At 38.1% G+C, this 24720-nt stretch overlaps 1 protein-coding gene across 1 annotated transcript in view; it reads left to right on the top strand.

Annotated features, from left to right (window-relative positions):
- Nucleotides 1–24720, top strand: part of HSF5 (heat shock transcription factor 5) — a 49150-nt gene that overhangs the window by 16913 nt on the left and 7517 nt on the right. The window contains exons 4-5 of the mRNA XM_032617204.1: nt 1958–2479; nt 5299–5473. Of these exons, the coding sequence (XP_032473095.1) occupies nt 1958–2479; nt 5299–5473 (697 nt within the window). The remainder of the gene's footprint in view (nt 1–1957; nt 2480–5298; nt 5474–24720) is intronic.

Raw genomic sequence — 24720 nt, 5'->3', positions numbered from 1 at the left:
AGCCCCCATGGTGTAAACACTGCACTTAAATGTTTTCTCATATTTGTTAGGAAGCAATTGCTTTGATTTAAATGTTGTAGACTACTACTTCTAGGATAAGATTAAATCCCATGTTTGTATTTTTATGCTATAGTTGCTTAAAGATTGGAATTGTTTTCCTTTGATATCATGTAGTCATGATAGCTTCTGTTCTTTACAGAATACCTTACTATTGACATTCCAGTACTCAAAAGAACATTCCTTTTTTCTTTTTTGTCTTTTCTTTCTTTTCTTTTTTTGAGGAGTATAGAATCAGATCAAGGAGACTTAGCTGGACTTTTTTTTTTTTTTTGCGGTATGCGGGCCTCTCACTGTTGTGGCCTCTCCCGCCGCGGAGCACAGGCTCCAGACGCGCAGGCCCAGCGGCCATGGCTCACGGGTCCAGCCGCTCCGCGGCACGCGGGATCCTCCCGGACCGGGGCACGAACCTGTGTCCCCTGCATCGGCAGGCGGACTCCCAACAACTGTGCCACCAGGGAAGCCCAGCTGGACGTTTTTAATGGCAGCTGTCATCAAGCAAGTTAGTCTAGCCGATTCATCTTCACTGGAAGGACATATCTATCTCACAAATTAGATGCTCTTGTCTGTAGATCCAGGCATTCTCTCCCCTGGATCATACTGGAGATGCTCTGTTGGTGTTATATCTTGATTATATTTATGTTTTAAATAAATCATTTAAAACATCTTTGAAGACCTTTACTTACTACAAAGACAATACATGTTCACTGTAGGAAAATAGAGATAAGTAGACATAAAATTTTTAAATGGAAAAAAGGGAAGTATTTCAGATAACATTCTGGAAATAAATGCAGTTAGTTTTGTTGGCCTGCAGATATGAGTGTGCATGAATGGTCAGTATATTGCAGTGGTTAAGAGCAAGAACTCTGGAGTCAGGCACACCTAGGTTTGAAACCTGACTCTGTCAGTTACTTCTTTGTGACTTTGTATAAATTATGAAGTTTCTCTGAACTTCAGTTCCATCCTTTGGAAATAGAGATGATCACATTTCATAGACCTCTTGTGAGGATTAAATGAAATAATGTATGTAAAGCACTTTGTATGTGCTTGGCACATAGTAAGATCTCAATAAGTGGGGCTATCAGCTATAGTAAAGTAGCTTGATGCTTAAACCATTTGGATTTACATTATTTGGCATTATGGCCTTCAAATCATTGACGCAATCATTGTCAATGTGTTTGGCAATATTGACTTACTACATGTTTTATTTAATAGTAACTCTTCCATATCTTATGTTTATAACCCGAGATATTCAGCAAACATTTATTGAATGCCTGCTCTATGCAAAGTACTGTGTATAAGAGAATACATCTTGAAGATATCAGTTTAAAAGTGACAGCTATTTTAATCTATTGTTTTATTATTAAAATAAATAATCTCAGGACCAAAGGACATTTGATATTCCATACATTTTTTCCCAGATCATTTGGAACAGAATATCAGTACCTCCCCCCTGAATCTATAGAAGCATTGGTGGACTTGTGAGCGTCCTGTGTTTGATATTTCCTTACTACACTCCTAAAACAGTATATTACAGATACAAGTGATGTTTTTGTCTGTCAGCCTTTATGGAAGAGTTTGGTTTATAGACATTTTATCAACAAATAGGTTTTTGGGTATTATGACTTTTTTGATTTTGTGTACTTTAACCCTGAGAATTATTGGTCCATTCCAGTATTAAACTTAATATAGTGGTTGACATATAATAGTTCCTGTGTAAGTGTTAACAATAGAGTTGAAGCTACTACTGCTGGAAAGTTGATTGGCATTCAAGTTTTCTTAGTGAGCTTTAAGTTTAATTTGTTTATATTTAGCGTTCATCAGCCTAAATGTTGTTGCTTTCCTCCTTAATCTTATATTTGGTTTTCTATCCAAACAGTCCTATTTTCTCTTTTCCCAGAATCCTCCAGTGCAATCCTCCTATCCAGTTGAATTTCTGCCTTCTGATTGGCCTTGCAGTGCTACTGATGAAAATAAAAAGTCAGAATTAAACCTAGAGGCTGTTTTTCAGATAGTAGATGAGTTGCATTCCTCCCCTAAATTGGAGATGGTAAAGGTGGAGCCTGTTGAGAATCAGTGCTCAACATCTCAGTCTAACAGAGGCCAACATATCCTAGCTAATTCAAACAAGAGCAATCCATCTTCCACAAGTCAGGCTAGCCAGCTGGAGCCACTTACTGCTGTAGGCTCAGATATTACGTCTTTTGTGGCTGGAACAGAACAAGCAATTACCTGCTCTCTACCACAGTCACCTGAGTACAACTATACCATCCACACAGCTCAGGCTGTTGAAAACACAACAATGCAGGAGTCTGCAGCCAGCCAGCAAGCTCATGTCAAACCGAAGGAGCAGCTAAGTCATAATCCATCTCCGTCTTCAGTAGTATTTGTGCAGGAAGGGCTACCGTTCAGCACACATGAGGTAAGAGGCAAAGAAAAAATCCTAATAGAGCTCAGAGGTACCTAGTGCTTCTTGCTGAAGACTGTTCTAGTGGAGACTTTGTCCAGCTTTTATTTGGGTTTAATACCAGTTCATTATGCTCTTCAGAAGGATCGTGTCCCAGTGGTTCTGCACAAAAGATTCAGAAAGAAGTAACCTTAACCCTCAGGCATCCTCTCACTACATTGTGGTCTGAAGTCAGCCTCTAGAGAGGCAGTCTGAATGAGCATTGTGGTATGACTGATTTGCATGTTAAAAGCATCCCTTGAGTTTTGCTTCCTAACTTAGTTTGGATGGACTAGGTGTGCCTGGCTGATTAAATTCCACTCCTCAGAAGGGATGGTTTATCTCATAGATAACATCAGGACTTTCCTGGCCATTTGTAGCATGGAGGTAAGGAGGTGTTTGGAGGTGTTTTCATACTCTCTTACAGCATCATTGAATTCCAAATTTTTTTAAAAGATTTATTTATCTGCTCAATTTATTTTTGGTTGTGTCGGGTCTTAGTTGCAGCAGGTGGGATCTTCGTTGAGGCATGGGGGATCTTTCGTTGTGGCGTGCAGGTTTTCTCTCTCTAGTTGTGGTGTGCAGGCTCCAAGGCGTGTGGGCTTTGTAGTTTGTGGCACGCCGGCTCTCTCGTTGAGGCGTGCGGGCTCAGTAGTTGTGGCATGAGGGTTTAGTTGCCCTATGGCATGTGGGATCTTAGTTCCCTGACCAGGGATTGAACTCGCATCCCCTGCATTGTAAGGTGGATTCTTTACCACTGGACCACCAGGAAAGTCCCTATAGAATTCTAATTTGACTTGACAGCATACTGTGTTTGAATTTCCCTACTAATATTCTTATTCCTAAAGCAGAATTCTGACTCTAGTTTGAGAGATATATTCTGAAGGTAGAGACTAATTCCTTTATTGCTGCTAGCTTATGACCAGGAAATGAATAAACTTTGATTCTAAAAAATAAAAGTACATCCAAATTAAAGTCACTTTTGTGATTATTTTTTTCCTACTTAATTTTTTTTCTTGATCTTAGCCTGATACATATGTATTTCATTTTGGATTTTTTTTCTTTAATGGAACTGAAAATGTCTTCATTGTTAGAGATTCCCAAGATAACTTTTTGGCAGTTTGCGTGTGTGTGGGGGGGGGGTGGGTTGTGGCCGCACCGCACGGTTTGTGGGATTTTAGTTTCCTGACCGGGGGTTGAACCCAGGCCCTCGGCAGTGAGAGTGCAGAGTCCTAACCAATGGACCACCAGGGAATTTCTGGCAGTTTTTAAAATGTATTCTTTTCTAGCTCTAACTTTAGATCCAAATGTCTTATGGGGTTTTGGGGTTTATTTATTTAATTTATTTTTGGCTGTGTTGGGTCTTCGTTGCTGCGCATGGGCTTTCTCTGGTTGCGGCAAGTGAGGGATACCCTTCGTTGTGGTGCGTGGGCTTCTCATTGCAGTGGCTTCTCTTGTTGTGGAGCACCGGCTCTAGGTGCGCGGGCTTCAGTAGTTGTGGCTCGCGGGCTCTAGAGCGCAGGCTCAGTAGCTGTGGTACACGGGCTTAGTTGCTCCGCGGCATGTGGGATCTTCCTGGACCAGGGCTCGAACCTGGTCCTCTGCATTGGCAGGCGGATTCTTAACCACTGCACCACCAGGGAAGCCCTATCTTATGGTTTTTATCAACTCATTGTCCTTCTTGAGCCCAGCTGTTGAGACCCGGTATACTATGTATTAATACTATAAATTCAGTAGACCAAAGATAGTCCCAGTATGTCTCAAACACGCCTGTGCAGAGAACACGAAATTTGCCTTTATTCCTTCGTAGTCACATCCGAAATACTAGATTTCGTACTTTAAAATTGCATTCCCACAGTTATTTTTTTTTTAATTTGGATATCACAGCTTTTGAAAGCTATGTTTTGAGCTCCTAGCTCTACTTCATTATATTGTTTTATTTTAAAATAAATTCATAAACAAATAGAGTATTTGAGAAGTTGGTCGGCTTGACAAAGGGATTTGCTATTCCAAAGAAAACATAGGAACTCCAAGAGAGAAATTCATATGTCATAAGCAGAGCAGATCTAGATTTTATAGGGAGTGAAGCTTATACAAATTTGAGGTCCTCATTAAGCCAAAGAATACAAAATTAATAGAAGAAAGTGTTTATAACCCCTCTGACATCATCCAACAGGATCACGCCTACGGCCATTCCAGTATCACCAAGAGGGGCAGCCAATCTGATGGAATGGATGTTAGAGTGGGAAAAGATAGTGGTATTAACCAATTGTGAATTTGTGTGATGTGAATTTTACCAAAAAAGAGAAAAGAAACTTCATGGTGAATCTTCCTCTGATCATAAGTAAATATTTGAGCTCCATAGACATTTCAGTAGTTTGTGTATGGGGAAATATACATCTTACTACCGAATATTCAGATTAGCTTAACAAAATCGGGTGGTATCATTCTTTTTTCTTTTTTTGGCGGTAAGAAAATGGCGGGCCTCTCACTGCTGTGGAGCACAGGCTCCGGACGCACAGGCTCAGCGGCCATGGCTCACGGGCCCAGCCGCTCCGCGGCATGTGGGATCCTCCCGGACCGGGGCACGAAGCCGCGTGCCCTGTATCGGCAGGCAGACTCTCAACCACTGCGCCACCAGGGAAGCCTGGGTGGTATCATTCTTAAGGATGAAAAGCCTTACAGTCTTATTTGTTGGATCATGTTTCTATAGTAGAACTCCTCTGATAAAATATCTTAGCTTTTAGTAGATATTTGGGGAAAATTTGGAATAATGAGTGGGTTTAATATTTTAGGTGGATGCCAGTATAAAATGCCAGATGAAAACACCTGAGAATATCTTGCCTTCAGAACAGATGGGATTCCTTATTTCAGAAATGGGGCCTGCTAGCAAGCCTAGTGAAGACACAGGTTTATCCACTCCAGCCGGATACAGAGAGCGAAGCAACTCACAGCAAGGAAAGTCCCCTGGTAAGGATTATTGTGCTCTAGAATGTTAGCAGTAGAATCATAGTGTAGAATTAATATATGAGTGATAGTTTTTCTGGTCTTCATTTATTATTCGTAATTGTAATATACTAATCACATTGCTGTTTCATACAACTGCAATTTTAACTCTTTATTTTTTCTTAATCATCCTTTTAAAGTACGTAAAAGTTATATTCCAGTATTGCATGTAAGAATATGAGCTTTTGAAAAGAGAACATGGTAAGTAAAAGCAAAGGAATTTGGATTATTTAACTTGGAGAATGCAAGGATGAAGGGTGATTCAATAACTGCTTCAGATGCCAAAGACTTTGTAATTACGGAAGTACTTGTTCTCTTATTAGCAGAGTATAGTACAAGAGGGAATATGCTTAAACTGTGGCAGGAAAAAAGTGGATGGACATTAAAGACGTTATTCTGAGCATATTATAAAGATACTCTAAAGTATGACTCTGTATCAATGGGATTTTTCTTGTGGTTTGTAGGAGCCCGAGTGATTGTTTTAGTACAGTTGCTGCTACTCTTTCTAGGGAAACTGGAAAGAATCATTTTTTTAAGAAAATGGTGACATCCAATAAAACATGTTTCTTGTATGATCCAAAACCAAGTCATCAAAGTCTTCAGTGGACAACTTGAATATTCTCAAATTATATGCATGTCAGAGGCATGCAATTCAGTGAATTAATGAATCAGGTTAAGCAATCATTTTAGCCTATAAAAATTGGAAAAATCTTGGGAGCTTCTGTGAGAATTTCTCCAAAAAGTAAACTAATAGTAATATGATCGCGATGTTGTTTAGACTCATTGGGTTCTTTCTGCAAAATGCCTTTTAGACTAAAAGCTATCTTGATCACTCATTTTATGTGTTAAACTTAGCTTGCACAGTTGCTTTTAGTTGAGTATATGATCCAATCTACGATCAAAGATTAAGATTTCTTACCACTGAAGATGTTCAAAGCAATGGCATAGACTTTGAAGGCAATTTAGAAAAGGACAGTGACAAATATTTACTACACACTCACTTTTATGACATACAGCAAACTTGATGAAACTGGTATTATCGTCTTAAAGATCAGGAAACTTAATCTTGGAGAGGATAAGTAACTTGTTCAAGATCACATTAATTTAGCTAATATTCTACTCACAGTCCTTCTGTTGACTGTGTCCTTTGATGCACAAAAGTTTTCAGTTTTATGTAGTCCCATTTGTCTACTTTTCCTTTTGTTGCCTGTGCTTTTGGTATTGTATCCAAGAAAGCATTGCCAAGTCCAGTGTCATGAAGTTTTTCCACTATGTTTTCTTTCAGGAGTCTTATAGTTTTAGGTCTTTAGTCCATTTTGAGTTAATATTTGTAGACAGTGTAAGATAAGGGTCCAACTTTATTCTTTTGCATGTGGACATCCAGTTTTCCTAGCACCATTTGTTGAAGAGACCTTTCCCCACTGAGTGGCCTTGGCATCCTTGTTGAAAGTCATCTGACCATATATGTGAGGGTTTATTTCTGGTTTCTTTATTCCAGTCCACTGGTCTATTTTTCTGTCGTTATGCCAGTACCATATAATCTCTGTTTAACCAATCAATTCTGCCATTGTAGCACAAAAGCAGTCATAGATAATACATAAATGAATGTTTGTGGCTATGCTTCAGTAAAACTATTTACAAAAACAGTTGCTGGGCCCAATTTGACCCAAAGGTCATAATTTACCAACCCCTGAGTTAGACTAACAGTTTATTTCTGAAAAGCAACAGTGGAAGCCAGAAAGGAGTAGAATCATATTTTTAATATATTAAAAGAAATCTGCAGTCCTGGAAATCTCTACCCAGCCAAAAGATCCTTCAATAATGATGGCAAAAATGAAGACATTCTCAGATAAACACAAAATAGAGAGCATGTGCCACAGAAGATAAACAGTAAAGGAAATTCTACAGGGTGGTCTTCAGGCAGCAGGAAACAAGGAGACATACTGTAGCTTCTAGGGTAATCACCAAAATCGGTATAGAAATAATCCAAAAAAAACCGCAGGAAAGGAGGAAGCAAGGAATTAAAAATAAGGAAGACAGAGAAAACAAATAATAAAATGGTTGACCCAAATTTAGCCAATACAACTATTATATGTAAATGGTCTTAAAATCTCAAAGACAGAGATTGCTAGAGTAGATAAAAGGGCAAACTCCTACCATAGGCTGGCTACAGGAGACACGTAGGTTGAAAGTAAGTGCATAGAAAAAGATACAACATGCAAACAGGAAGAATGAGAAGGCTGGTATGGTTATTTTTAAATATCAGAAATAATAGACTTTAAGACAAAGAGTGTTATAAAGAGGGCCACTTCATAATGATGAACAATTCATCAGGGAGGTGTATCAACTGTAAATGTGTTTTTTGTAGTAATAGAGTTTCAAAATACATGAAGCAAAAATTGACAAAAATTAAAGGGGGAAACACAATTCCTCAATGTACTAGGATATTTTAATACTTCTGTCTAAGCAATTGATAGAACAACTAGACAAAATATCAGTAAAGACATAGAAGATCTGAACAACATAAACACCTTGATCTAATTGGCATTTATAGTACACTGAGCATCCAACAACTGCAGAATATACATTGTTCTCAAGTGCATGTAGTACATTTACCAGGATAGGTCATTCATTGGGCCATAAAACAAGTCTCAATACATTTAAAAGAACTGAAGTCATACAAAGTGTACTCTCTGAATATAACAGGATTAAGTTAGAAATCAGTAACAGAGTAATTAGGAGAACCTCAAATATCTGGAAATAAAGTGACATACTTCTAAATAATTTGTGAATCAAAGACAAAATCACGAGGAAAATTAGAAAATATTTTGACAATGAAAATACAACATCACAGTTTGTGGGATGCAGCTAAAGCAGTGTTAGAATGAAATGTGTAGCTTTAAATGCTAATATTAGAAAAGAAGTAAGATCTAAAATCAATGACCTGAGGTTTTACCATACGAAACTAGAAAAAGAAGAGGAAAGTAAACCCAAAGTAAATACTAAAAATAAAAATAGAAATCAATGATACAGAAAACAGACAATTGAGAAGACTAACAAATAGTCTTTTTGAAAAGATCAACAAAATTGACAAACTCCTAACTACACTGATCAGGAAAAAGAGAACACAAATCATAACTACCAAGAATGAAAAGAGATTAACACCTCAGAATCTGTGAATAGTAAAAGGATACTAAGAGAATACTATGAACAGTCTTATGTTAATGAACACAACCACATAAATGGAATAGCCAGTTCTTAAAAAATACACCTTGTCAAAATTCACACAAGAAGAACCAATGAATAGCCCTATATAGATTAAAGAAGTTGGTTATCAAACATTTTCCTCAAAAGAAGAAAGAAAACTACAGACTAATAATCCTCATGAATGTAGATGCAAAAATAATAAACAAAATATAAGTTAATTGAATGCAACAATATGTAAAAAGGCTGATAGACAAAATAGAGTTTGTCTCAAGAATGCAAGGCTTGATTGAATTTCAAATGCTAATATTATTCACCATATTCACAGAGTAAAGGAGAAAAAACTCTATGATGATTTCAATAGATTCAAGGAGAGCACTTGACAGACTTCAGCACTCATGCGTAATAAAAAGTCTCAGCAAAGTAGGAATAGTAGAACATTTCTCAAACTGATAAAGAATATCTATAAAATATGTATAGTGAGGATCATGATTAATAGTGAAAGACTAAACTGTTTACTCCAGAGATTGGGAACAAGGCAAGGATGCCCACTTTACCACTTGTATTCAGTATTGTACTGGTGGACCTAGCCATTGCAATAGGCAAGAAAAAGAAGTAAAAGGCCTAAAGATTGGAAAGCACACAATTGGAAAATGAAATTTAAAAAAAATCAAACATTTATGGGAGGCCCAAAATCATAAGATACCTAGGAATAAGTCGAACAAAATATGTCTAAGGCCTCTACGCTGAAAACTACAAATTTTGCTGAAAGAAATTAAAGAAGACAAATAAACGGAAAGATGTGCCATGTTCATGGATAAGAATACCCAATATTGTTAAAGTGACTGTTCTCCCCAAGTTGATCTATAAATTCAATGCAATCCTAATCAAAATTCTAGTAGACGTTTTTTTCTTTAATGACAAGCTGATTCTAAAATTTAAAAGAAAATGCAAAGGACAGAGATTAACCAAAGCAATTTTTAAAAATAAAAAATTGGCGGAGACTTTACCAGATTTCAAGACTTACCATAAAGCTAAAATAATCAAAATCGTTTGATATTGGTGAAAAGGGACCTATAGATGAATGAAACAAAATAGAGAGTCCAGAAATAGATCCGCACATATGTGGTCAATTGATTTTCAACAAAGGTGCTAAGGCAGTGCAATGGAGAAAGGAAAGTGTTTTCAACAAAAATTAGCATTGACCCATACCTCAGCCCGAAGGAGCAAGATGGCAGAGTAGAAGGACGTGCGCTCACTCCTTCTTGCAAGAGCAGCGGAATCACAACTAACTGCTGAACAGTCATCGACAGGAAGACGTTGGAACTCACCAAAACAGATACCCCACATCCAAAGACAAAGGAGAAGCCACAGTGAGACGGTAGGAGGGGCGCAATCACAGTAAAATCAAATCCCATAACTTCTGGGTGGGTGACTCACAGACTGGAGAACACTTATACCACAGAAGTCCACCCACTGGAGTGAAGGTTCTGACCCCACGTCAGGCTTCCCAACCTGGGGGTCTGGCAATGGGAGGAGGAATTCCTATAGAATCAGACTTGGAAGGCTAGCGGGATTTGATTGCAGGACTTCGACAGAACTGGGGGAAACAGAGACTCCATTCTTGGAGGGCACACACAAGGTAGTATGTGCATCAGGACCCAGGGGAAGGAGCAGTGACCCCCATAGGAGACTGAACCAGACCTACATGCTAGTGTTGGAGGGTCTCCTGCAGATGCCGGGGGTGGCTGTGGCGCAATGTGAGGACAAGGACACTGGCAGCAGAAGTTCTGGGAAGTACTCCTTGGCATGAGCCCTACCAGAGTCTGCCATTAGCCCCACCAAAGAGCCAGGTAGGCTCCAGTGTTGGGTCGCCTCAGGCCAGACGACCAACAGGGAGGGAACCCAGCCCCACCTATCAGCAGACAAGCGGATTAAAGTTTTACTGAGCTCTGCCCACCACCAGTCCCTCCCATCAGGAAACTTGCACAGGCCTCTTAGATAGCCTTATCCATCAGAGGGCAGACAGCAGAAGCAAGAAGAATTACAATCCTGCAGCCTGTGGAACAAAAACCACATTCACAGAAAGATAGACAAGATGAAAAGACAGAGGGCTATGTGCCAGATGAAGGAACAAGATAAAACCCCAGAAAAACAACTACATGAAGTGGAGATAGGCAACCTTCCAGAAAAACAATTCAGAATAATGATAGTGAAGATGATCCAGGACCTCGGAAGAATGGAGGCAAAGATCGAGAAGATGCAAGAAATGTTTAACAAAGACCTAGAAGAATGAAAGAACAAACAAACGGAGACGAACAATACAATAACTGAAATGAAAAGTACAATAGAAGGAATCAATAGCAGAATAACTGAGGCAGAAGAACAGATAAGTGACCTGGGAGACACAATGTTGGAATTCACTGCCACGGAACAGAATAAAGAAAAAAAATGAATGAAAAGAAATGATGATCTTTTGACAAAATTCAACACCCATTTATGATAACAACTCTCTAGAAAGTGGGCACAGAGGGAACCCACCTCAACATAATAAAGGCCATATATGACAAACCCACAGCAAACATCATTCTCAATGGTGAAAATCTGAAAGCATTTCCTCTAAGATCAGGAAGAAGACGAGGATGTCCACTCTTGCCCCTGTTATTCAACATAGTTTTGGAAGTCCTAGCCATGGCAATCAGAAGAAAAAAATAAAAGGAATACAAATTGGAAAAGAAGAAGTAAAACTGTCACTGTTTGCAGATGACATAATACTATACATAGAGAATCCTAACGATGCCACCAGAAAACTACTAGAGCTAATCAATGAATTTCGTAAAGTTGCAGGATACAAAATTAATGCACAGAAATCTCTTGTATTCCTATACACTAATGATGAAAAATCTGAAAGAGAAATTAAGGAAACACTCCCATTTACCATTGCAACAAAATGAATAAAGTACCTAGGAGTAAACCTACCTAGGGAGATAAAAGACCTGTATGCAGAAAACTATAAGACACTGATGAAAGCAATTAAGAATGATACAAACAGATGGAGAGATATACCATGTTCTTGGATTGGAAGAATCAATATTGTGAAAATGACTATATCACCCAAGGCAATCTACAGATTCAATGCAATCCCTATCAAACTACCAATGGCATTTTTCACAGAACTAGAACAAAAAATTTCACAATTTGTATGGAGACACAAAAGACCCCAAATAGCCAAAGCAACCTTGAGGGAAAAACACGGAGCTGGAGGAATCAGATTCCCTGACTTCAGACTATACTACAAAGCTACAGTAATCAAGACAATATGGTACTGGCACAAAAACAAAAATATAGATCAATGGAACAGGATAGAAAGCCCAAAGATAAACCCACGCATCTATGGACAACTAATCTATGACAAAGGAGTCAAGGATATACAATGGAGAAAAGACAGTCTCTTCAATAAGTGGTGCTGGGAAAACTGGATGGCTACATGTAAAAGAATGAAATTAGAACATTCCCTAACACCATACACAAAACTAAACTCAAAATGGATTAGAGACCTAAAGGTAAGACCGGACACTATAAAACTCTTAGAGGAAAACATAGGAAGAACACTCTCTGACATAAATCACAGCAAGATCTTTTTTTGATCCACTTCCTAGAGTAATGGAAATAAAAACAAAAATAAACAAATGGGACCTAATGAAACTTAAAATCTTTTGCAAAACAAAGGAAACTACAAACAAGACGAAAAGACAGCCCTCAGAATGGGAGAAAATATTTACAAATGAATCAGTGGACAAAGGATTAATCTCCAGAATATATAAACAGCTCATGCAGCTCGATATTAAAAAAACAAACAACCCAATCAGAAAATGGGCAGAAGACCTAAATAGACATTTCTCCAAAGAAGACATACAGATGGCCAAGAAGCACATGAAAAGCTGCTCAACATCACTAATTATTGGAGAAATGCAAATCAAAACTACAGTGAGGTATCACCTCACAGCAGTTAGAATGGGTATCATCAGAAAATCTACAAACAACAAATGCTGGAGAGGGTGTGGAGAAAAGGGAACCCTCTTGCACTGTTGGTGGGAATGTAAATTGATACAGCCACTATGGAGAACAGTATGGAGGTTCCTTAAAAAACTAAAAATAGAATTACCGTATAACCCAGCAATCCCACTACTGGGCATATACCCAGAGAACACCATAATTCAAAAAGACACATGCACCCCAATGTTCATTGCAGCACTATTTACAATAGCCAGGTCATGGAAGCAACCTAAATGCCCATTGACAGACGAATGGATAAAGAAGATGTGGTAAATATATACAGTGGAATATTACTCAACCATAAAAAAGAAGGAAATTGGGTCATTTGCAGAGACGTGGATGGATCTAGAGACTGTCATACAGAGTGAAGTAAATCAGAAAGAGAAAAACAAATATCGTATATTAACACGTATATGTGGAACCTAGAAAAATGGTACATATGAACTGGTTTGCAGGGCAGAAATAGAGACACAGATGTAGAGAAGAAACGTATGGACACCAAGGCGGGGCGAGGGGTGGGGGATGAACTGGGCGATTGGGATTGACATTTATACACTGATACGTATAAAATGGATAACTAATAAGAACCTGCTGTATAAAAAAATAAATGAAATTCTAAAATTAAAAAATGGACCCATATCTCGTACCATACATAAAAATTAACTAAAAAAGGGATTAAAAAAAGGAAAAAAAATTAACTGAAAATGAATCACAGACCTAAATATAAAACCTAAAACTATAAAACTTTTTGAAAAAAAAATAAGAGACAAACTTTGCTACTTCAGGCAAAGATTTCTTAGACCACAAAAAGTATGATCAATAAAGAAAAAAATGATAAATTGGATTTCATCAAAATTTAAAACTTCTGCTCTTCGATAGATATCATTCAGAAAATGAAAAGGCAAACCAAAGCGTAGGAAAAAATATTGACAGCAATATTAAAATCAAAATATCAAAACAAAGACATATCTAGAATATAAAAACTCTTACAGTGCAGTTCAAAAATGGGGTACAATATGAACAGACATTTCACGAAAGATACACAAATGGCCAGTAAGCACATGAATAGATGTTTAATCATCAGAGAAGTCAGGTTAAAACTGCAATGAGATATCACTACACACCGATTAGAATGGCTAAAATTTTTAAAAAAGGAAAAAAAACCATGACCATACCAGGTGTTGATAGGGCCCTGGAACTCTCCTACACTGCTAGTGGGAACTTAAAATAGTATAACCACTTCTGGAAACAGTTTGGCAGTTTCTTAAAAATTAGGTTAAATATATAAAATCAAGTTAAACTTTGTCCATCCTCTTCTCTCAACCTAATGGCACCTATATTGAGATCATCTGAAAAAGAGGGTTTGATTGGGAAGATAACACCCTTAATCTCACCTTTGCTATAGTCTATCGGAGATACTTGAGAAAAGCTTGAGGCCCTCATTAGAGGTACCTCTTACTACTGTTTCAAGTTGGGATAGTAAAGTACTTCGATGCACACCCCAAATTACTGAACGCTAGTCAGTTGGTTTTCAACCACAGACAGAGGAATATTCCCTTCCGTCTCTGCTTGCACACTGGCTACCTCTAGCCTGAGTTCATCTCTTATTTTAGGGCTTTGCTGAATTGTCAAGAAAACAGCCAACACATTGTGAATTTTGTCAGCCTTTCCCCGTATGGTTACATGCTTGCTTGGCACGTGGTCTGCTTTCCAGGGTATCACAGGCAATGATTTTACCAAATGTTTTGAAATAGATTTCAAAGGTCACCAACGTTCTAGCCTGATGTGTCTTAACCACCTGCTGTCTGACTGCTAAGCCAGTACCACATATTTTAATTTGAATCACAGCAGCACCTCACTTATAGATTCCAAATTCCATATTAGTCCACGTATAAGTTAGGCGACTGTAAAAAACAAAACATAAAAACCAGTGTCTTAAACAATTTAGAAGTTTATTTTTTCCTCACGATAACGGTCCAGAGCTGATGCGGCAGCTTTGCTTTTCTCTGCTAGCCCTCAGGTGTTACGTGGTGAAAGATGGCCCACCACTCTACCCTCATGTCAGCCAGCAGGGTGCTATAAATATCCCTTCCTTTTATGAGCATAATCACTGCTTATGCTCACATCAGTTTGACTAGAACTTAGTCACACTAACAGGCTGCAGGGGAGCTTGGAAATGTGGTCTGTAGCTGTGTCCATTTGCCTGTGTAAACAATACCATGATTTAAAAGAAGAATAAATATTAGGAGACAACTAGCAGTCTCTGTTACATGGACTAAGAGAAAATATTTACAACACAAAATATAAAGCATTGTATTCATAATACATAAAAGCTTCTACAAATCATTAAGAGATAAAGCAATCCAATAAAAAGAAATAAAATAATATTAATGTGTAGTTCAGTTGAAGAAATACACATGACCAATAAGCGTATAGAAAGGTGTTGAACCACTCAGATAAATCAGTAATCAGAGAAATGCAAGTTATAAATCAACCAAAAAAAATTTTTTTTGCCAATCTGACAAAACTTAAATTATTGATAATATCCAGGTTGATAAAGGCGTAGGGAAAAAGGAACCTCCTATACACTGTAATTGGAATGTAAATTTGTAGAGCCAATTGGAGGGCAATTTGGCATGATCTGTAAATAACTAAAATGCTTATATGCTTTGACTCAGGAATCCCATTCCCAGGAATGTCTCCTACAGAGTTCAGTGTGTTATTTATAATAGCAAGCATTTGGAAAAAAAGCATAAATGCCTGACAGTGGAGTATTAGACAAACTATGATAAGTTCATGTAATGAAACACTGTGCAACCATTTAACAAAATAAAGTAGCTTGATATGTTGTTACTTGGAAAGATAGAAAGTGTCCGTAATATGTTAAGTGAATGAAGCAAGTTGCAGCATACTGTGTCTAGTACAACCCCCTTTCTAGGACAAAAAATATATATATACTGTAAAATTATAGAAAAAAGTCTGGAAGTAAATAAAACTGATACATATAACAGTGGTCACCTCCAGGCAAGTAGAATTGGAGGTGTAGAGAGGTATTTTTTTTTGCTTCTTAATTTGTGTTTGAGTGTACACAACGGTGGGATTATGGGGAAATCTCCCTTTTTGTATTTGTCTAGATTTTTAAAATTGAAAAAAAATTTTAAATAGTTTAAATACTGTAAAGAGTTTCTACAGTATGAATATAAAAGCTTCAAAATAATAAGAATGAGCAATTTAATGTTTTGAAAAAAATTTATATCCCAGATATTAACCTGACTTTTGAGATTTAGATATGATTGACTCAAGCTAACCTTATCCCACACCAAAAATGCTTTTCTAAGATTTCTGAGAATTTCTAGGGCTTACAGTGGCTTTTATTTTTGAGTTTCTGCTTTTGCTTAATTCTAGATTCATCCATTTCTCACCTCCTGTAGGTGTTCTGTCTGCTCCTTGCCAGACCAGATGCAGAGCTCAGCCCCCTTACTTTGATTTCTCCCCTCCCCTGAGCATTTACATTAGGTATTTGTATGTGTAGCACACTTTTCTGAAGATTTGGTGAGGTAGGAAGTGTTTGCATTTAAAATATTGCAAATAATTGAAAATGGAATGTTAGCCATTGTTCTTTTTAAAGGGCCTTCAGTCAGTTTACCGCTTTCTCACCTTTCCTTGTCAGTAGTCAATGTGGCCTCCTGTCATGTTGTCCTCTTTCCTTGTACTAGCACCATACCTTCTCTTCTCTGATATCTTTTTTTTTGTTTTTCATGTTCTTTAATCAGGCCCTGAATTTTGTGTCTTAGGCAGAGAAGGTTAGGAATCTCTTCTGTTTCCTGATGAGGCCTTGAGACCTTATCTTGCCCAACCAAAACAACCTGTCAAGATATATTCCTCAACAGACAGTTACGTCCCCAAGAGGAACTCTGGTGCCTGCTGTTAAAATAATTTCCTCTCTTGGGCTTCCCTGGTGGCGCAGTGGATGAGGGTCCGCCTGCCGATGGAGGGGACACGGGTTCGTGCCCCGGTCCGGGAAGATCCCACATGCCACGGAGCGGCTGGGCCCGTGAGCCATGGCCGCTGAGCCTGCGCGTCCGGAGCCTGTGCTCCGCAACGGGAGAGAGACCACTACAGCTAGAGGCCCACGTACTGCAAAAAAAAAAAAAAAAAAAAAAAAAAATCCTCTCTTATGGTTTTAAGTGTAACTGATAAAGTAGTTAGCACATTAATTATCTTTTTTAACTCTTCCTTTTTTTTTTAATAATTAAGCCTTATCCTTTGGTCAGTGGTGTTGGCAGGTGAGTCTTAATTGACCTTGGCTTCCTGCTGTGAAAGAGCGGAGTTGTGAAATGTTGGCATTATTATGACATCGAATCACATTTTCATTTTATTAGCGGCAGGGAGCAAATAACTTATGCTTAAACTAGAACCTGTTTGCTAAAAAGTTAGCTTTTGTAATGAAAGAGTAAGGAGAAATACAATTCATGAAGTTGCAAATTATTCTTCCTTCATAGAACTTAGCCTAACAAACAGTTGATCTATGAAAACATGGCTACATATAAGGTCCTGTGACATTAAAAGATTTTAACCAAAGTCAGTATAAAATTTATATACTATTAGAGGCTGTACAGCACAGTCAATAGGAAGAAAGCTTCTGGTATTAGAAAAAACTAAATTAAAATCTGGATTCTGCTATTAACTTCACTGAGCCTCGGTTTCTTCATCTGTAAAATGAAGATAATAATAAAACATATGTTTATATAAAACATGTAACTGACTTAGTATGGTGCCTGGCATATAGTAAGTACATGGTAGCAACAGAATTTTAGCAAAATTATTATTTTCATAATACTTACTATTTTGATGTTTATTACTGTCAAATGCTTTTCAAATGACTGGTCTCACTTTAAATTCATGTGGGCTCTTAGTGTTGCCAGCAGTTCTATAATATTTCCCTAGTCAGTACACTCCCCATTTTCCAAAGCCACTTTATCATATCTTCTCTCTGCTCCAACTTCCAACACAACTCCTCTCTTTTCATTCTCAGCTATGACCTTGTTTCTTACTGAGAAAATAGAAGCAGCTAGAAGAGAACTTTCATATCTTTCCACCAACAAATTTATCAGTCTACCACTTGTGTAACTCTACACTCTGCCTTTCTTCCTATTATAATGGAAGAAAGCCAGTCCTCCCATATGTGTACACAGTCCCCTTTTGTGTACTCACAGACTTAGCCCTGAACAGTTATCCCCCCTTACTCTTCAATAATTACATCTTACCTTTTATGTTAGATAACTCCCATCAGCATACAAACATGCCATCATAGGTTCTATGTTAAAAGAAATTCCTCTCATCTTCCCTTCATTCATATTTTCATCCAGCTACTCCTCCGTTTTTCTCTTCCCCTTAGAGAAAAGCTCTTTGAAAGCCTATCCTTATCTCAACCAGGTTTTCCAATCAGGTTTTCATTCCGGCTACTCAGCTGAAACTGTTCATGTCAAGGTTTCCAATTACTGCTCTTGTCAAGGTTTCCAATTACTGCCATGTTGCCAAATCCTGTGGTCCATTCTCAGTCCCACTTGACTGTACCTCAGCAGCATTTGAACCTCAACCTTCCTGAAATACTTTCTTCACTTGGCTTCTGGAACATCACCCTTTCCTGGTTTTCCTTCAACCTCACTGGCCACTCCGTAGTTTCTTTTACTGAATCTTCTTTATCTTCCCTGACTTCTAAATGTTGATGAGTCCCAGAGCACAATTCTTGGACCCCTTTCCTTCTCTATTCATTTCCTAGGTTATATCAACAAGTCTCACTGCTTTTATTGTCTAAATGGTGATGACTCCTAAATTTATATCTAAGCCTCTATCTTCTCTGAACTCCAGGTGTGCATACCTTTTTCCCCTTGCCACTTCTTTGTTTGGATGTCCAGTAGTGTCCCAAATGCATTATAATGCCACCCTTTCCCCAGTTTTACTTATTTCAGGAAATAATACTTCTAGTCACCTCTAGTCAACCAAAAGTCTTGGAATCTTCCTTGACTCTCTTCTCTCTCATCCCACATCCAACCCATCAGTAAATTCTGTCAGTTCTATCTCAGTGTAGATCCAGAATCTGACCATTTCTTATCACCTTTACATGCTGTCACCATGGTCCAAGACACTACATCTCTTGCCTAGATCTTTCTGCTTCCACTCTGTGCCCCTACAGTTTTTTCTCCACACAGCAATCAGAGTGATACTTTAAAATTATTTCCCTGTTTAAATTTTTCCAGTGGTTTTCCATCACATTTAGAATAAAATCTAAAAATCCTTACTATGATTTGGCTCCTGGTAACTGCTCTGACTTTATCTCCTGCCACCTTCTATCTCTCTCATCTATTCCAGCCATAGCAGCCCCTTCACTATTGTTTGAACGCACCAAGCATGGTCCTGCCTTCACACTTGCTGTTCCCTCTGCCCGAAATGTTCTTCACCCAGGTATTCACATGGCTTGCTCCTTCATTTCATTCAGTTCTCTACTCAAATGCCAGCTCATTATAGGAACCTTCCTGATCCTACTGTCTGTAATAGCACCCTATTCTCCATGTCCTGCCCTCCTTCAGTCCCTATTCTTTTTCCTTGGTTTTCTTCTATAATGTTCATCACTACTTGAATTTTTATATTTATTATTTTTCTCCCCCTCTAGAAGGTTAGTTCCATGAGGGCAAGGATTTTGTTTTGTTCATTGCTGTATCTCCAGCACCTGGAGTATTACCTGTGGCACTCAATGTTTATACACTGTTATCTTACTAATATACTTTTTTAAAAAGATCCTTGGAAAAAAGCAATCTTAAAAAAAAATTGTGGTAAAATAACACATAACATAAAGTTTACCATCTTAACCATTTTTAAGTGTATAGTTCAGTGGCACTAAGTACATTCACATTGTTCTGCTACCATCACCACCATCCATCTCCAGAACTCTTTTCATCTTGCAAAACTGAAACTCTGTACTCACTAAACAATTCCTATTCCTCTCCTCCCCCCAGACCCTGGAAAGCCTATTTTACTTTCTGTCTCAATGAACAATCTTTAATTAGCCAATAAAAGATAAGTTTTGAACAGCTGGGGAGTCAAATTCGACCCATAGGTTGCTTTTAATGAGTGCTTATTAACAACTGCTCTGGGGTTGGTACAGTGCTAGGTACACTAGGGATACAAAAGTAGTGTCCTGTCCAGTTTTATTCTGCTGGAACTAAGAATTGCGTATGTCTTACTAAAGAAAACCATCCTATATCTCGTTACTCTGCTCTGACGTTGAAAACTGAGATATATTTGGTTATGAGTTTTATTTTTATGGCCATTTTCTGCTTTCCCCTTCTTTTTGTCCCATCATTTCAAACTGATAGGAAAGTATACATTTTTAGGGGAGATTCACATAACAGAAAATTAACCACTTTGAAGTGAAAAGTTCCATGGGACTCAGGCCATTCACAATGTTGTGCAACCTCTATCTAGTTCCAGAACATTTGCATCACTCCAAAAGAAAACCCCATATTCATGAAGCAGTTGCTCTTCGTTCCGTCCTCTCCCAAGCCCTTGGCAACCACCAGCCTGTGTTCTGTCTCTATGGATTTACCTATTCTGGATATTTTGTATAAATGAAATCATACAATGTGTGACCTTTTTGTGTCTGGTTTATTTCACTTGGCATGATGTTTTCAAAGTTCATCCGCAAGGTAACATGTATATCAGAACTTCATTCCTCCTTATGGCTAAATAGTATTATGTTGTATGTATATATGACAATTTTTTAATCCACTCATCTGCTGATGGGTATTTGGGCTGTTTCTACCTTTTGGCTATTGTGAATAGTGCTGCTATAAACATTGTACATGTATTTGAGTATCTGATATCAGTTCTTTTGGGGATATACCTAGGAGTGGAATTGCTGGATCATTTGGTAATTCTATGTTTAACTGTTGAGGAACTGCCAAGCTATTTTCCATAATGGCTGAACCGTTTTACATTCCCACCAGCAGTGTACAAGAGTCCCCATTTCTCCACATCCTCCCTAGCACTTGTTATTTTCCGCTTTTTATTATCACTATAGTCATGCTAAGTAGGTGTGAAGTGGTATCTATCTTATTGTGGGTTTAATTGCATTTCCCTCATGACTAATGGTTTTAAGCATCTTTTCATGTGCTTGTTGGACATTTGTAGATCTTCTTTGGAGAAAATATAATTTCTTGGACAACTGTATAATAATATTCGATTTGATGAGATATTCTCCTACTTTGGTTAAATTTCTCTTGGTTAAAGCTGTGGTGTGTGCTATTAGAGCAGGAGTTGGTAAACTATGGCCTATGGGCCAAATCTAACTCACTGGTTGTTTTTATATGGCCTGCAAGCTAAGCATGTAGCTAAGCTAAGTAAAATTGTTTACATTTTAAATGGTTGAAGGGGGGGGGATCAAAAGAAGAATATTTCATGACACATGAAAATGATTCAAATTTCAGTATCCATAAATAAAGTTGAATTGGAACACACAACCATACCATACGTTTACATATTATCTGTGGTTTCATACTGCATCAGCAGAGTTGAGTAGTTACAGTAGAGGCCATGTGGCCCATAAAGCCTAAAGTATTTGCTATCTGGCTTCTTACAGAAAAAGTTTGCCTACTCTGTGTCTTACTTCATTCTGCTGCTATGACAAAAATACTATAGACTAGGTGGCTTATAAATAACAGAATTTTTTCTCACGGTTCTGGAGGCTGGGAAATCCAGGATCAAGGTGCCAACAGATTCAGTGTCTGGTGAGAGCCAGTTTCCTGGCTCATAGACTGCCGTCTTCTTGCTGTGTCCTCACATGGCAGAAGGGACAGAGGAGCTCTCTGGGGTCTCTATTATTAGGACACTAATTTCATTCATAAGAGCTCCACCCTCAGGACCTAATCACCTCCCCAGAGTCCCACTTTCTAACACCATCACATTGGGGGTTAGGTTTTAATACATGAATTTTGACGAGATATAAACATGCAGTCTGTTACACCCTGTACTAGAAAGTCCTCAGTCTTAGCTTCTAATTTTTCACAGTCCTGATCATTGATGGCCAGAGAAGCCATTAAGAGTCAGGAGGGGTCCCCGGTTTGTTCCCGGGTTTCAGCACACACACAAAAAAGTCAGTAGATACTTGTGGGAGGACTCAAAATGAACTAGTATTCAGTTTAGTTCTTGTAGATGATGTATACTAAATCCAATTTTAAAGTATTAAAGGTAGGAACTAAATGTAAAATTTCTAAAGTATCACTTAAATTTCAACTGTCGCTATCATTAGCAGTACCTCCCCTCAGTAAAGTTCCAACTCTCCCATTATTTATGGTAAAAATAAGAGAATTTCTTGAAATCACCTCTAAAGACTCCTTTGGCCCCAAATTCTGAAGTACTATGATTCCACCATTAACTGTTGGAATGTCATTATGTTGCTCAGTATCCCATTGAACAGGGGTTTCCTGTATCCCAGAACTTATCAGTGCCCTTCTGTAACTGAATTATTTTGAAAATTTGTCTTCCCTAGGGCATCTTCTTACACTTTAAGCTTTCTTTGAATTTTTTTTCAAGTAGGAGACTTCAAGTTGGTTAGGTATCCAGATTGTACTGATTTCAATAGATGTGCGTTTTGTTAGAAGGAGGTTGTTAATCACAGTCACTGCATGCTGTGTGTAGGCCTTTTGAACACGTGTTGACTTAAGAAAATACCTTTTGGATAAAAAAACATCAAGAGGTGCAGAAAATTAGACTCAATAATGCTGCTCCAATTTCTACAATGATATTACCCTAAACCAAGATAGGGTAATATCAGCCAGATATTAATCACCCTAATAACACCCAGATATCAGTCTTATTGTGCAGGCTACACTCTCTTATGTTCTGATGGGTTACTTTATAGTTAAGGGAAACTGAATGTTTAAGAGCAAAGTTCAGTCCATTCCTGAAGAAAGGACTTCTCATTTTGTAGCTATTGGATTATGGATGAGATTTCGTTAAGGTAATAGCCTCCAAATCCTAGAGAGTGTTCTTAGTAGGAGTTAACATTCCCAGGGAATTTCCTGGCCATCCAGTGCTTAGGTCTCCGTGCTCTCATTGCCAAGGGCCTGGGTTCGATCCCTGGGCGGGGAACTAAAATCCCACAAGCTGTGTGGTGCGGCCAAAAAAAAAACAAATCCCAAATGAGTAGATGCAATGCTCCTGCCCCTGGAGGCCTTTCAGCTCTCAAATCAACTCAGCCACTGTGATTCTCAAACACTTATCTTCTCTGAGGAGTATACAAGTTTCTCTTCTTTTTTTTTTTCCTCTATGTATTTTATTTATTTTTTTATTGGGGTGTAGTTGTTTTACAATGTTGTGTTAGTTTCTACTGTACAACAAAGTGGAGTTCCCTGTGCTATACAGCAGGTTCTTATTAGCTAGCTATTTTATACATATTAGTGTATATATGGCAATCCCAATCTCCCAATTCTTCCACACCCGCCAACTTTCCCCCCTTGGTGTCCATACATTTGTTATCTACATCTGTGTCTCTGTTTCTGACTAGCAAACCGGTTCATCTGTACCATTTTTCTAGACTCCACATATGTGCGTTAATATACAATATTTATTTTTCTCTTTCTGACTTACTTCACTCTGTATGACATCTCTAGATCCATCCACGTCTCTACAAATGACCCAGTTTCGTTCCTTTTTATGGCTGAGTAATATTCCATTGTGTATATGTACCACCTCTGCTTTATCCATTCGTCGGTCGATGGACATTTAGGTTGCTTCCATGACCTGGCTGTTGTAAATAGTGCTGCAGTGAACATTGGGGTGCATGTGTCTTTTTGAATTATGGTGTTCTCTGGGTATATGCCCAGTAGTGGGATTGCTGGCTCATGTGGTAATTCTATGTTATGTTTTTTAAGGAACTGCCATACTGTTCTCCATAGTGGCTGTATCAGTTTACATTTCCACCAACAGTGCAAGAGGGTTCCCTTTTCTCCACACCCTCGCCAGCATTTGTTGTTTGTAGATTTTCTGATGATGCCCATTCTAACTGGTGTGAGGTGATACCTCACTGTAGTTTTGATTTGCATTTCTCTAATAATTAGTGATGTTGAGCAGCTTTTCATGTGCTTCTTGGCCATCTGTATGTCTTCTTTGGAGAAATGTCTATTTAGGTCTTCAGCCCATTTTCTGATTGGGTTGTTTTTTGATATTGAGCTGCATGAGCTGTTTATATATTTTGGAGATTAATCCTTTGTCCGTTGCTTCGTTTGCAAATATTTTCTCCCATTCTGAGACTTTTGTTTTGTTTTGTTTATAGTTTCCCTTGCTGTGCAAAAGATTTTAAGTTTCATTAGGTCCCATTTGTTTATTTTTGTTTTTATTTCCATTACTCTAGGAGGTGGGTCAAAAAAGATCTCGCTGTGATTTATGTCAGAGAGTGTTCTTCCTATGTTTTCTTCTAAGAGTTTTATAGTGTCCGGTCTTACCTTTAGGTCTTTAATCCATTTTGAGTTTATTTTTGGGTATGGTGATAGGGAGTGTTCTAATTTCATTCTTTTACATGTAGCTGTCCAGCTTTCCCAGCACCAGTTATTGAAGAGACTGTCTTTTCTCCATTGTATATCCTTGACTCCTTTGTCAGAGATTGGTTGACCATAGGTGTGTGGGTTTATCTCTGGGCTTTCCATTCTGTTCCATTGATCTATATTTTTGTTTTTGTGCCAGTACCATATTGTCTTGATTACTGTAGCTTTGTAGTATAGTCTGAAGTCAGGGAGTCTGATTCCTCCAGCTCCGTGTTTTTCCCTCAAGGTTGCTTTGGCTATTTGGGGTCTTTTGTGTCTCCATACAAATTGTGAAATTTTTTGTTCTAGTTCTGTGAAAAATGCCATTGGTAGTTTGATAGGAATTGCATTGAATCTGTAGATTGTTTTGGC

This window comes from Phocoena sinus, chromosome 20 (genome assembly GCF_008692025.1).
Source record: "Phocoena sinus isolate mPhoSin1 chromosome 20, mPhoSin1.pri, whole genome shotgun sequence".
NCBI lineage: Eukaryota > Metazoa > Chordata > Mammalia > Artiodactyla > Phocoenidae > Phocoena > Phocoena sinus.
This window is presented reverse-complemented; position numbering and strand designations above follow the sequence as displayed.